The 14,485-nt window shown below is 47.3% G+C and overlaps 1 protein-coding gene across 1 annotated transcript in view; it reads left to right on the top strand.

Moving 5' to 3' along the window:
- The window catches only part of snd1 (staphylococcal nuclease and tudor domain containing 1), a 160,286-nt gene that overhangs the window by 26,904 nt on the left and 118,897 nt on the right, over nucleotides 1-14,485 (top strand). Inside the window, exons 11-13 of the mRNA XM_086146287.1 lie at nucleotides 1,551-1,652; nucleotides 10,574-10,674; nucleotides 13,169-13,279. Of these exons, the coding sequence (XP_086002413.1) occupies nucleotides 1,551-1,652; nucleotides 10,574-10,674; nucleotides 13,169-13,279 (314 nt within the window). The remainder of the gene's footprint in view (nucleotides 1-1,550; nucleotides 1,653-10,573; nucleotides 10,675-13,168; nucleotides 13,280-14,485) is intronic.

The raw sequence follows: 14,485 nt of genomic DNA, 5'->3' as shown, positions 1-14,485 counted from the left end.
AAGTGACAAAATTGTCGAGGAATTAACAGTCTTTCAAGAAGCAATCTGCCTAATTGACATGCCGGCGCGCCGCACGCCAGTCGCCCTCTCCCGTCCGCCCGGTGAAATCTGCTGCGTCGTTATGTGAGACGTATCTGGAGAGTATCGGGGGCGGTCTTTTCATACCCCATCAAAAGCCAGTTCATTGCTCTTGATATTCTGAGGAGATGGGGGGGGGGGAAACGTGTGTTATTTTCCATCGCAATTAATTATAGGGAATTACGTGCTTGACTTTTGCATTTATATTGCAATCCAGTGTATTTGCGAGTGGGCGTATCTCCTCCGCTTGTCCTTAAAGGACTATCTGACAGAAGATCGACTCACGGCAAACGCTCGGATGCAGCTTCCCCTCATCCTTTTTTTTTTGTTTCCGTGATTTCTCGCCCCCCCCCGGCTCGCATTACTCACACCTGGCAGCGCCCGGCGAGCCGACGGGCCGCCCCGAAAATGAATGGAAAGCGTCGACGGCGAAAGGAAATGAATAATTAATCCGCGCCTTGTCTTGGTTTGAAAAGCATTACTGTACTTCTGCTTGTATGACAGATAATGACGGCGCTCATGGAGGAACATAGGAGGCGAGCGGCTGGAAAACACGCCGCCATTGTCATTCATATCCTTATATCTTCCTGTTGGTGCCTGTGGTTTATTTCCCCACTGCACCATTGTCATCTGCTATATTATATTTCCCCGCCCTTACAAAAAGGCACCTGTCACTGTGTATTTCTGTGTGTGTGTGTGTGTGTGTTTTGTCTCCATGCTGAGAGCGACACAAAACCTCAGCCTCCGTTTAGAAAATGCAAATGGGTTCTATTTGTGGTGATTGTGTCAAGGAGTGGGTGAGCAGATTGTAGGAAGTTTTGTATCTGCAGCTGTGATTGTTGGATTTGTGTGGCTGCATCTTTCAGCTCGCCTTTGTGCATTTTTTTTTTTTTTTTTTTTAAACTGCCTCTTGCATTACGGCGTCCCTGGTAACTAAGCACTTATGATGTTTTTTGTTTATCGTTTCCACCCGTGTTGATGGCCAGCGTCATTATTTGTGTTTGTAGGTGTCTCTCAGTTGCATGAAAGGCTCAGTAGTTTATTGTTCCAAGGCCGGAGCGCGGATGAAAGGATGAGCTAACAGTTTGACGCGTGACTTACCGGCGTTCAGCCACGCAGTGTCAAACAACCATTTGAATAAGTCTTTCAGACTTTAGTCTTTTTTTTTTTTCCCTTTTTAAAGCTAGCCTTTTTAATCTTGTTTACTTAATCCGGAGTCGGTCTCCGACACAAAGTACTCGATGCTCCTTTTTAAATGTAACTTATTTTAGTTCTATGTAAATGTACTTTACGGTGTTTTCTGATCTAGATCTATTTCTCTCACAAAGTCCGCGCTTGTTAGCAAAGCCATCATTATGCGAAAGGCGGAAAGTGTGTTTCTACTTTGACTTCTGTGTCCAATCTTGCCTCTCTTTCATGTTGTTTTCAATCCCCGGCCTATATTTACTCCGTGCCTTTTCTCTCCCATCCAGGAAAAGAACAAGGACAAAGACAAACGTTTCCGTCCACTCTACGACATCCCGTACATGTTTGAAGCCCGCGAGTTCCTGAGAAAGAAGCTCATCGGGAAGAAGGTGAGAACGGGGCGATCGACATAATTGCCTCCGATCGGCTTGTGAGGATTTAAACGGTAGCTCTAAACAGGAACTCCCCGAGCCCCCCCTCCAAAAACCCATTTCCCCCCTCACATTTCTGATGCGCGCATTTCTGCAGCCCAAAGCAAGATATCAGTTTCTCTCCCCTGTCGAAGTGTGAATACCAAGTACTTTGGGTAAATGCCCTGGGGCTTGATATTGGCCTGGACGCACCCTTTAAACAAGCAGTGTTGATTCCCCCCCTCCTGTGTCTATTGATCCGCTGGTTCTGTACACCTTAGGGGCCACTGTGATTCACACACACGAATCCAGCCCTGCGCTGAGCTAAACATCGTCTCTCACACACACACACACACACACACACACACACTAGAACATCTGCATCTCGTATTTGATGAATCGGAGTGTCGGTCCGAAACATCTGTGCCGATACGTCGGACCGCTTGTAACCGTGTATTTAACCGGGCTCGCAATTTGCAGCTCCAGACACCGGCGCGCACCAGGGGCTGCAACGAGTAGTCGACGGCAACTAGTATCTTGACTAATTTAGTAGTCGACAGGGCGCCAGTAACATCGTGTGTGTGTGTGTGTGTGTGTGTGTGTGTGTGTGTGCTGCTGTATTCAAAACCTCCCTAAATAATGTTTCACACTGCCTGATCGAAGTAGCTCGGAGTGAGACGTCCCACATTTCCCAAGTCTTCGATGCGCTAACGGCGAACGCCAGAGAATTGTCTATCTTATCTCTGATTGGGCTCTTGAGTATTTAGTTGTTTTGTTGAACAAACTTTGTCAGGCAGCGGAGTTGTTGTGCACAAAATGGACCTTTGCGCAAAGGAAAGAATACAGGTGGTCGTCCCTTAACGACGGGGTTACGTTCAAAGGGGTTTGTCGTTTAGCGATTTCGTCGTTTAGCGAAACACCGTTTGCGTATGTATTTGCATCCATATCGGCCATTTGCGACGTGCTATTTTACCTTTTCTTTTCCTTTTAATGTTTATATTTGCATGAATATAGGCCAATTATAAGCGCGTACAATACCTACTCACTTACAACTCTGCACTCGGCCAGTGCATTCGGTGCATATTTTAAGTTTATCCCAAAGCCCGTCGTAACTCAGAGTCGTTGTGAACGTCGTTAAGTGACGACCGCAATCATTGTTGACTTTTGAATATTTATTCAACAAACTTAATGAAAATGATGAAAAGGCAATGTATTTTACTGTTGCAATAAAAATAAACAAGAGCCATTGTTTGTTTTGCGCAGCTCGCAATCTGACTTGTTGACTAGTCATTATAGTCGTGAATGACTAGTCAGCTATGAAATAGTCATTAGTTGCAGCCCCAGTGCGTACCAATTTTATGATTTAATCTAATTTACAGGCAAACGTGTGCACATTCTCTCCAACATACTGCTAATTATTGTACAATCCCTTCAGACAATCAGTTAAACCCTTCGTGCGTCGCCGGGGTTTTTCTGCACCGCGGCAGCGTAGCCACCTCCAGTGGCAATAATATGGTGATTTGTTGAAGTTATACACGTCAGTTCGGCGCTCCCGCCCAATAATATAAACGGCGGTTTAAGGTTTGGGGTCTTTCATGCATAATTCATCTTTGGATTGTGGTCATCCAGAGCGTTCATCGTTATTGACAAACTACTTGCCCTGTCGGGTGATATCTGAACAGGTCAATGCTTGCTTTTTCTTTTTTTAGCAGCTCATTCACAACTTGTAGATTTCCGAGTTCAGGCCGGCACTGATCAATTCCCAATACGCCTTGACAAAACCTCAGCCTGACGGAAACAGAGGCTGCAGATACCTGAATTTCAAAACCGTAGCACGCAGCCAAAAGATGGTGGAGCAGCCTCGTCCGCTACATCTCGGAAAACACCAGAAACAAAAGCAGAGAAGTCTTGCAGCGAAACCCTGATAAACGTGAAAGCACACACCCCCTCAAAGCCACAAGTTCCTTCTGGCGTTCGTCACAGGAATGAGATTCATATCCTCTCCCAGCCTCTTATCACGTCCTTTTATGAAAATCCTCATTAATGTTGTTTTAACGACAGATAATTTTGCTGTAAGCTGGCTTTTGATGAGTGAAGCGAGAATAATGATCCCGCTCTGTGTTTGTAATGCTCATGTTTGCCGATAATGTGATAGGGAGAATAAAGCTTTTGGTGATTAGTGTGCGGCACTGAATGTAATCAAGCCAATTTATTGCCGTTTGAATGCAAAGGTATGGCTTTGGATTATTCATACAACTCAATTTCCACAACAAACCAACTTTTCTACGAGTGATTTGCTCTGATATACTTTAATGAAACGTCATGGATTTATACACATTAGTTTTGAGATTGTTCTATCCTACCTATTCACTTTGTGTTTTGCTAACATTCCAAGAAATGTCGTGTATATTTTTCTGGATCCTCCGTAAAGACGAGGCAGAGCTGGGGCTTCCCGAGGAGGAGCGGTGAAGGTCCGGGTAGATGGACGCTGAGGTCGGAGGTCCAGGAAGTTAGTTGGTGTGATAGTCGAGGGGTTTGGATGGAGGTAGGACATTGGCTGTGGTGACCTCACCGAAGGAGAGGAGGAATTCTGAGCATAGGTTTCCCCCTCACCGTAAAACAAACAGTAATTGTGACGATTGAAAATGGAATTCATCAAATTTGCAGGCGCAGCGTTCCCTCCTTAAAAAGCAAATAGAAATATAAGCAACAGGTAATCATGCAGGTGGTTATATATTAGCCGTTTCCATAATCATGAAAATCGCATCGGATTACAAACGTGCTCTTATTTTCTGATAACAAGGAACACAGCGGCTCCCAGACACCTTGTTTTGGATGGAGATGTTTTACAATTGGCAAGCTTGCTGTCTCAACCACTCACTTTGAAGACGGAACCTGTGCAGCATCGCTTACTTTTGAGTTTGACATCTTTATTGAACTACACCAGGATTAACATGGAGAATTAGAGGTGAAGTAAAACCCTACTGAAAATATCAAGGAAATTGCTTTGTTTTTGACCGGTAATGCCCGTCCGTCTCGGGGTTAATTTGCATTCGTGCTCCGTTTGTTTATCAGCCTTGGGGAAAAATTGAAAAGGTCTCGACGAAGAACGGAATGAGGCGTTTCAGGCAAATACACGGCGCACTGCGACGCAAATGGGGTCATGCTACTGTGATGGCGACAGGCAAATAGTGATATTTGTGCTACTGTGTAAAGCATTAGCTAATTGGGAGTTGAATGACTGGATGATTCAAGAACATGCTAGATGCAGGCTTTGGAAGTGCTTATTGGACACGATTTTAGAGTTTTAATCAGTAGCACAAGGGTACACATGTATACCGACTTTGCAAGACAGGTTTGCCGAATCATTTTGTGCCTCTCGTTGTCTCAGGTGAATTTCCTTTAGTCAAGACAATTCCAGAGTAAAGACTGTTATTTGACAAAAGCGGTGTGTCAGTAACCCTTTTTTTTAAGCGCTTAAATTTGAACCATTTCTTCATAAGCTGGTCGTCGTCAATCCGTCTGCGGTCTCCTGATCAGTGCCCGAACATGTAACCGATACAACAAACCTCATCGGCCCACATCCGATTGCCAAAGACCGGCTCTGAGATTCTCCCAAGACAAATACTCATGGGGGTGTTTAGATGTGTTATGGGGAATCCCATTTCCCAGCACTTACGGCCTCATCCCTCCCCCGTCTACAAAAATCAATGTAAGAGCTCTGGAATATCCCTCCTCTCCTGCCTCCTTCGGTGCAATCACACACAGCTAATGCTCTGAAGGCAGATGGAGTTGATGTAAGTCCGCTGAAACCGCAGACTTAATGTCTTCTACAGGTCTCGTGTACATCAGCTTTGCCCACCGGTCGAACCGATCGCAGGGTCATTTTGGGTTTAAAGCGACATTTTCCGAACCATAAGAGCTTTGTGCAGCCTTATCGGCAGGTATATACCCGGGCCTTCTTGCTCCCATGCAAACAGCCGTCTGGTCATCCCAGTTTTGGCTAATTTATGCCCCCGTTACATCCAGGTATGTCCATTTCGAAGGACTGCAAACATCACTGCCCACCACCTGCTCCGTATGCGTACTTTACGTTGCCATGGAGATTAAGCAATAGTTCTGAGTCCTGCCTTCCGTTTTAAAGCCCAGAGAGACAAAAGAGGCCAGAAAGACAACGACAGGAGAATCTTCTCCCTGGTTAGGCTGATGCAATGTTTTCGTCTTTCACTTGGCGCACCTGAGCATACCGCCCAACGCTGCCCCACGACCTCCGGTGGTACTTTTGCGTTTGGCTGCGCATCCGGAAGCCTCTGCAACATCCAGAATTATGCAGGAAATGATCACAGGGGACGGACAGAAGGTTCTGCCGTATTCGTATTTAACGTTGAGCATAAATCAGCTCTTATCCAGTCTCTGCGGAGCTCTGAGGAGACAGATCTGGAGCAAGTACTGAAAGATCACTCCTGCAATCTTCCCAAAGACAGAAACCACTTAATTCGGCTGATTTATTTTTTAATCTGTTGCATTAGAAGATTTCACTTTTACAGTGAGGTGATCAAGGCTGGATCTGGAGGGTTTTAAAAAAAGAAAACACCCCCGACTCCACGCCGTGTGAAAACGGGTCGCCCCCGAAAGAAGGATTAACGTACGCCGCCGGTGCCAAAACCAAGAAGGGGCGTCGTCAAGGCGAACCGCACCGAACTTAAACACCGTGACATGTCAGAAGGTTAAGATAACAGATCGACCGGCGAGTATTCCCCTTGACACCATTACCTTTCAAACCTCAGAGCAACGCACCTTCAATTGGGGGGAACAAGCAGATTCTCCCCTGCCTAAACCCTTCCAGGACGTGACTAAGCATTAAATACGAGAAAAAGTGTGCTGAGCTAAAGCTCCCGGCCATAATGACACTGTTACTTACTGCGAGAGGAGAATGGCGCAACATTAAATGCTTTTTTTTTTTTTTTTTTTTTTTTCTTTTTCCACTTTATTCCTGATCTCTGAATGGACCCGCTATATTTCGTTCAAGATGAAGTTCATGCAATATCCCCTTACTGTCTTCCTGTCTGAAGTGATCTATCCAAGAAAAGTAGTAGATTGCGCGGCGGCGGCGGCGGATGGTGAAGGCGACTTTGTAATCTATGATAAGATTGAGAGGACTCCTCTGTAAATGCACCAAGTCACCGTGGAGCGGATGCAGAAAGTGACGTCTTCGTGGGTGTGATTTTAATGAATGTGCTTTCTTTGATATCAGGTCTGATGCCTTAAGAATCTTATCTCCCCTTCTGTAAAAATGAAACTATGCCTGGCTAAATATGCCCTCAAGCCGGTCCCCCTCCCTTCTTTTCTGTCATTTTCCGTCCGTCTCCCTCACATAGATCCCCACCCCCATTGAAATGGCAGTGCTTGCATGGTGACATAATCCCAAAAAGCTTGATTTGGCTAACTTTATAAGTAGTGCTTCTTGTGCGCCTGGGTCTCAGCCTCAGCAGAAAAAAAAAGTCCAATGGAAATGTTGCATTAAGCCACTTATCAGGGTTGAGCACATTCGGATAATCCTGCATGCTCAAAGTGGCTCCTGTTATGCAGCTGCTTGTGTTGTACTGTTAGTGCCAGAGTTTTTCCTGCTTATTGGCGCGCATGTGAGCGTGCATGCCATGAGAATTCTGCGTACGGGCTGAGGTATTTGATATAGTGTGTACTTGTGTGAGTGTGACACTTTATTTAGGGAGAGCTCGAGGTGTACGCATGAAGGTAGATGTCAAGCGTGTGGGCTCAGGCATCACGAGACTGCAGATTAGGGCTTCCTCTTCATCCTGCTTCATCTCGTGTGAGTGTGTGTGAGTGTGTGTGTGTGTGTCATACCGCTCACCTCATTATCCCTCAGCAAAATGCCCTTCGGGGTGAAGCTCCCCTTTTTCTCTTTCAGGCTCTGATTGATTATTTGATAATACAAGAAAAAAATCTTTCAGGTAATAGCACATTAGGAACTATGTGCAAATTATTTCCCTGTGTATCTTCATCAGCAGACGTAAACTCCAGGACTGCATATATTCATGCCGCCATTATTGGGCCTATAATCGCAGGCGTGAATACGTGGTTATTTTTTTTTGTCCGTGGAAAGGCTTTCCAATGTGCAAGGTGGAAAAATCAGCGACGGGTTCGCCGAACGTGAACGGTTTTTAGATGGAAATGTGCAGGTGTCAGGTGCTCGCGCCAACCGTAAACGGCGTTTGATTTGTCGTCGTCTCAAAACCCATCCGTCTTGGCTTCCCATCTGCTCCGGTTGAGTCATAGGAGTGCGACGCTCACTTTTAAGTGGGTAAGCAAACATTTGTTAATTAAGAGGATTTAAAAAGCACCTTAGTTGCCGGGCATTTATCAGATCGGAAAATTCCTGCGTGTATTCCCCATCAGCCGGAGCTGCCGAAGACCGCGACCCTCGCCACCCTAACAAGTCCCCTGATGCGACGGCAGATCAATAACCTGCTCTGCTCACCGCAGCTTCTACCTGAAAGTCTGCAGGACGCCATGGGCAACCAACTTCAACGTTGGGACTTCCTGGAGCCTCCCTTGCTTGGTTGTGGTGATTTGACCTGCGCGGCATCGCTTCCATGAACACCTGCGTTCCGTGGAAGGCTCTCCTCTAAGAGCACACACCGACTACCGCGTCGTCTCAGTGGCCAAACCGGCTAATGAACAAGAACGCGTCGTTTCGGCCGGTCAACCAACCCGAAGCCGGTCGCCAAACGCCCAGAGTCCCGTATGCCGTCCGGGTTGTATTGTAATCTTTAGGCCGTCCTCCAAAGCGGCAACGGAAAGAGTCACCGACACGCACCACCTCCTCCGCCAGGAGGTTTTCGTCGTTCCCAGGTGGTGAAAGCCACTGCTAGCCCGCTTCTACCCTTAGCCTTTGCTTTCCAAGAGGGGACGTAAAGCCCGGCTCTGACCGCTACCTCCACGGGAACGACCACTCTGAATCCCATCTCTGAATCTTCTCTGAATCCCAACCATTGCGTTTGTCAATGGGCGCATGTTTATTTAAGAATTACCTCAATAAAACAATGTTCACACAAATACAAATGGCTCCTCCTGCTCCCTCTATAAATATAGACATTGTTGCCATAGCAAACCCTATCTGGAACCGTCGCTGGTAGCCTCCACGGAACAAAAACATTTTGTCTCACACTCCTCCCGCTGTCCTTGTCCTTATCACTCCCCCGCTTTCTAATCCATCAACTCCCCCTCTGTCTCACTCCCCCTCTGGGGGGGTTCTTATAGATAGCTTTGGCTTATCGGGGGATCGGTTAGATGGCCCGTGGAGAATGGGCCTTGAATTCCTCTAATCTAACACAGCCCGGTCAAAGTTTACTATCTGTCTTCTCCCAGCTTAGTGGGGAAGTATCCGACTGGTACCTCTGGTTTCAGTGCTCACAGCATCAGTCATTGTAACGCATCCGTGTGTGTCGCCTTCGCCGCCTTACCGTGTGTGTGTGTGTGTGTGTGTGACATTTATTATTTTCAACATTCCCTGTAATGTAATTTCATTGTACACGCAGTGCCCCTATTTTCATTATTTGTCCTCCACTCTACAATTACCCATGCTTCACCTTGCACGGCCATTAGACACAAATAGAACCGTGATGAACAGTGCAAAATGTTTTTTTTTTTTTTTTTCCCTCCCCTCCCCCATCTGTTTTAATTGCCTCACACTGTAATGCGGCCGAATAGACACGGATGTTTGGACTGCGAGGAAATGAAGGACGTCTGCGGGGTAAAAGGGGTTAAATGAGTTGTCACGCGTGACAATAAGGAGGCTGGTGTTGGTGTGTTAACTATTATTGCATTTGAAAGTGTTTTCAAGTGTACGGCGTGCCGCGTTTGGCCCGACGCATCGACGCTGTTTTGTTTCCTATTCTCTTAAGAGGATAGTTAATGTGAAATATATCTGCTTTCAATAAGTCCGTTTCTCTTTAATGGTTGCATTGCTTTCCGGGCATTGACTCACCTTTTCATTTAGCATTTCAGTGCATTGAGTAAACAAAGGGAATTGATTGGACCGGGACAGAAAACACAAGAACAGCAAAATATGCCCCAGCCTTTTTTTTTTTGACGATTAGGATTTTTTTCCCCCAAGATAAGCCTGAAATTAGCCTAAAATTAGCATTTGCTGTTTCTTTTTTGAATTCCCTTCATGAAGAGAAGCTGGCATTATTCATGTCAACACAAGCTTTGATTTCTAAAACTATATTTTCCGTGTTCTCGTTGCGTCAAAAGCTAACCGCTGAACCGCAAGGCGTGTACAGTTCTACACGGAAAGGACCTCTTTCCCACCACCGTCTCGTAACGACACGTATGTGTTATTGCGAGTTGTCGTTTCTGTCCTCGTTACACGTCTGTTGATCTGTTTCCTCATTGGAATAACCTGCTACACATCAGACTACCAGGATGCAGACCGGTGTCTTCTCCTTGTTAGCGTTGCAGCTTGCCCGCAAAGCAGGCTTTCCCCAGCTCCTTCCTCTCCATAGGATCCACACACACACACACACACACACACACTGTAGAGTGAAAAACCTCCAGTGTGCGTAGGAGGCTGGGTAGAAGTTCGATTTTAAACATGGCTCTCTAGAAACCAAGTACCATTGTATGCTAGCGTATCCATGTTGTCCCAACCCCACACACACACACACACACACACACACACTTTGCATGTACTCGTGCTCTTTGGACATCCACCACGCCGCCTGATATGATTCACACTGACTGGGGCGACGGCGACCTTGAGAACTGGTTTGAACACACAGACTCCAAAACACATATCCAGACACCCTCCAAACTAATTATCTGTTCTATTTCTCTCGGTGCTTTCGGTGACCGTTTGTGCTTCTGTGCCGCCTCAGGTCAACGTGACGGTGGACTACATCAGAGCAGCTTCTGGTCCAGGAGAAGGCACCCCTGCTTTCCCAGAGCGCACCTGTGCTACAGTAACAATCGGCGGCATGTGAGTATTGAGTTGGTATTGAGGAATGGAGGTTAGTCGCAGCAAGGCAGAATATATGTGTGTGTGAATGAGAGGAACCCGGCTGAAGCTACCGGAGTGGAGATCAAGAAGGTGGAGGATTTCAGGTTCTTGGGCTCAACAGTCCAGAGGTGGAAAAGAGGTGAAGAGACGGGTTCAAGCGGGTTGGAATGGGTGGAGAAAAGTGTCAGGGGTACGAAGACACAGAAGAACATCAGCTAGAAGGAAGGGAAGGTGGAGGAGACACTGGTGAGATGATCTACAAACACTGACAATGACCAGAAGACAGGAGGCAGAGCTGGAGGTTGCAGAGATGAAGATGCTAAGGTTCTCTTTGGGAGTAACCAGGATGGAGAGGATCAGGAATGAGTCCATCAGAGGAGCAACACATGTTAGATGTTTTGGAGAGAAGGTCAGAGAAGCCGGACTGAGATGGTTGGTTCATGAGCAGAAGAGGGAGAGTGAATATGTTTGGAGACGGACGCTGGAATTGGAGGTCTAGAGGAAGATTAAAGAGAAGATGGATGGACATCATGAGAGGGGATATGAAGGTAATTGGTGTGAGAGAGAAGGATCCAGAGAATAGGGTGAGATGCAGAAGGTGGATTTTCTCCTTAAAGGGTAAAGCTTAAAGGAGAAGAAGATATATGTATGTATATATATATATATATATGTATATATAATGGCATGAAGTGTTGCAGGTGAAAAGCGTGCAATAAAAAAGATCCCCGAGTGTCCCCATGTGTCACCAGCTCACTTGAAAATTCCCTTGGTGGGTTTTTAATTGTTCAAGAAAAGGAGAGGCAATTACCTTATTGCGTTTGGAACGGTTCTGAAAGGATTATCATGGCAGACGCGCGGTGAGATACTGAGCTACGGAAAGGTTCAAATTCAATCAAAAGTGAATTGGGGCTTTCAACTCCAAATATACCTCTTTACGAGTCCAATTTCAGTGCCGTGATAAACGCTTCCCTTCACCCGTCGCACAATTTCATATATTACATGGACACACCAAGGTCAGGAGTGAAGCGCAGGACCATCTAATATGGGTGGGCGGTTACCAGTAGGTCGTCAGTTCGACCTCCTCGGACCTGGTCTCAGATTTAGTCTGAGCCCACTGACGTTTATCAACGGCGATCTAAGCAAACCAGGCTCTCCTCCAAGCGCGCTGGAGGTTCGCAGCTGACATGAGGCTTCAAATTTCCCACATTTTGCATCGTATTAGAAAAATGACTTTGCAGCCCGCTCGCTCTGTCTTTTCTTATTTCGCCCTCATTTTATTAACGTCAACTGTAAGAACTATCGTCCCCCTCGCCCTCCGCCGCCCCGTCCGCCCCCTCGTCGGAGCGCTTGAAGACACCCGATGACAAGAGGCTAATTTGTGAAGGGTTGCAGGATCGGCCCGCCGCTCTTGTCTGGACACCGTGCGCATCAGCCGGAGCACTGGTGCACAAGGGCGGTGCCACTCACTGCCGCATCAGGTCCCGCTCTTCTTTTCTGGCCGGGGTCGTGCAGCCGATGTCCAGATTTAGGCCGGTCAGAGAAGAAAATGTCAGGGGTTGTTTTTTTTTTTTTCTCCTTTAGTTACCAAGGTGTACAAGACAGTGGTGAGACCAGCGATGATGTGTGGACTAGAAACCGTTACATTGACCAAAAGACAACCTCGGCGCCCCGCCCCCTCATCTCCACTGCCAACCTCAAAATAATCAGTCCCATTGACAAATCCGTGGCCCGGCGGCGGCGCCGCGGCAGGCTTTGGTTAACGGAGCCTGATTGAGAGCGCTCGCCGTGAGAACGTTAGCATGGGGAACCTTGACCATCTCAACGTGGGAACACGCATTCCTGGTCAGGTCGCGCCGATAATCACTGCAGGAACTTGTTATCGCTCCTTTTATAGGAAGGAGGCTGTTTCTCGGTGCATTCGGACCGCGGGGGGGAAACCAGGGAGTGTGGACTCGATCAGCTAGAACCATCTTAGTTCCTACTTTCACGCTTCCATAGAAACTCCCGTGCCGCATTTTAAAACCTTCTGTGGTTTTTTGTGGCAGAACTAGAGGTTGCAGAGATGGAGATGTTGAGGTTCTCTTTGGGAGTGACCAGAATGGAGAGGAACAGGAATGATTCCATCAGAGTAACAGGATGGTAGATGTTTTGGAGAGAAGGTCAGAGAAGCCAGACTGAGATGGTTGGGTCATGGACAGAGGAGGGATAGAGAATATATTGGTAGACGGATGCTGGAATTGGAGCTGCCAGGCAAGAGGTCTGGAGGAAGACCAAAGAGAAGATTTATGGACGTCGTAAGAGAAGATATGAAGGTAGTTGGTGTGAGAGAGGAGGATCCAGAGAATAGGGTTAGATGGAGAAAGTTGACTCGCTGTGGTGACACCTGAAGGGAAAAGCCGAAAGAAGAAGAAGAAGTTACCAAGCTGTTATTCAGTGATTAAAATGATTTCTTTTTTCTCCAACCCGTCCCCAGCAACATAGCCGAGGCTCTGGTCAGCAAAGGCCTGGCCACCGTCATCAGATACAGACAAGATGACGACCAGCGCTCCTCCCACTACGATGAGCTGCTTGCTGCAGAGGCACGGTCAGGCTTCACACACACACACACACACACACACACACACACACACACACACACACCTCTTCACTCCTGTCTTCTCGTGAGCCATCGTGGCCGCACAGCTTCTGAGAGAAACAGCGACACGTGCGCACACCTTCTTACCTCATCTTCTTACGCAAGAGCCGTGCATTCCCTGCGCACAAGTTGTGCATGACCTTGAAAATGAAAAAAAAAAAAAAAATGCTGTTTGGATTTTGAGGAGAATTAGAGATGGTCACATTTTTTATTTTTTCGCTGTGACACGCGTACGTCCACTTAAAGACAGGGCCGCTTAATCAAAGGTCCACTTTCCACAGGCTCTATGAATATAATTATACGGAGATGCGATGGAAAGATTTAGTACGGGCTTTATTACCCGTCGGCAGATTAAGATCTGGCTATAGGTGGAGCAGATGCAGCTAAACCCTCCTTTTATGGGATTTAGTCTTTCGCTGCCTCGCTCCACGTGGCCGCCCCGCTGTCACCGCTTTCCCCCTCTGCTCCTTCCCTCGCACATTTTGTCGATATTCTCCTCACCTTAGTTGTTTTCAGATGTGTCCTTCTCCGGCCTTGTGCTTTTTGTCTTCTGGCCCCCCTCCGCCTTCTCCCTCGCTTGCTCTCTTTTAATCTGCCCGCTCTTCCTCCCTGGTGGGGTCTTATTAGAGTTGATGAGGGATTTCTGTGTGTACCCTTGGATTTATTTTTAGTCCGGACCGCAGAAGGCCCGCAGCCTTCAAGGAACCTCCTCGTCCAACTGGCGCGTATGCAGGGCCGCGCCGAGCACGAGCTTCATCTCGGGCGGTTTGCGTGGCGGTGACCCGGAGGCGGCGCCATCCTTCCCGTCGCCGCTGTCACCGCCGTGTCCGCCTCGCTCAGCCGTTCCATCCAGTCCTCTATATTAATTCTGAAAAACAAACAAAAAAAAAAATCGATCATCTATATTCAAATTTTTAGACTCTATTCCCTCTCCAGTCTGGCGCTTTCAGGGGTGCAGCGGGAAAAAAAAAACCCCTCTTGCACGCCCAGGTGAGCAATTGTGGAGGTTGAAGGAAAGAGGATCTGACATGACTTCCCATCCCGCGGTTGAAGCCGCCGCGGCGCCCGTACTGTTACCGCAACCATTTCTGTCAGCTCCTCACTCGTTCCGTGTTACCGCGGCGGCCGCTGACGTCGGACGCTAACGTGTGCTCT

This window comes from Fistularia commersonii, chromosome 5 (assembly GCF_037954325.1).
Source record: "Fistularia commersonii isolate RoL2024-O1a breed Wild chromosome 5, RoL_Fcom_v1.0, whole genome shotgun sequence".
NCBI classification, from domain to species: Eukaryota; Metazoa; Chordata; class Actinopteri; order Syngnathiformes; family Fistulariidae; genus Fistularia; species Fistularia commersonii.
This window is presented reverse-complemented; position numbering and strand designations above follow the sequence as displayed.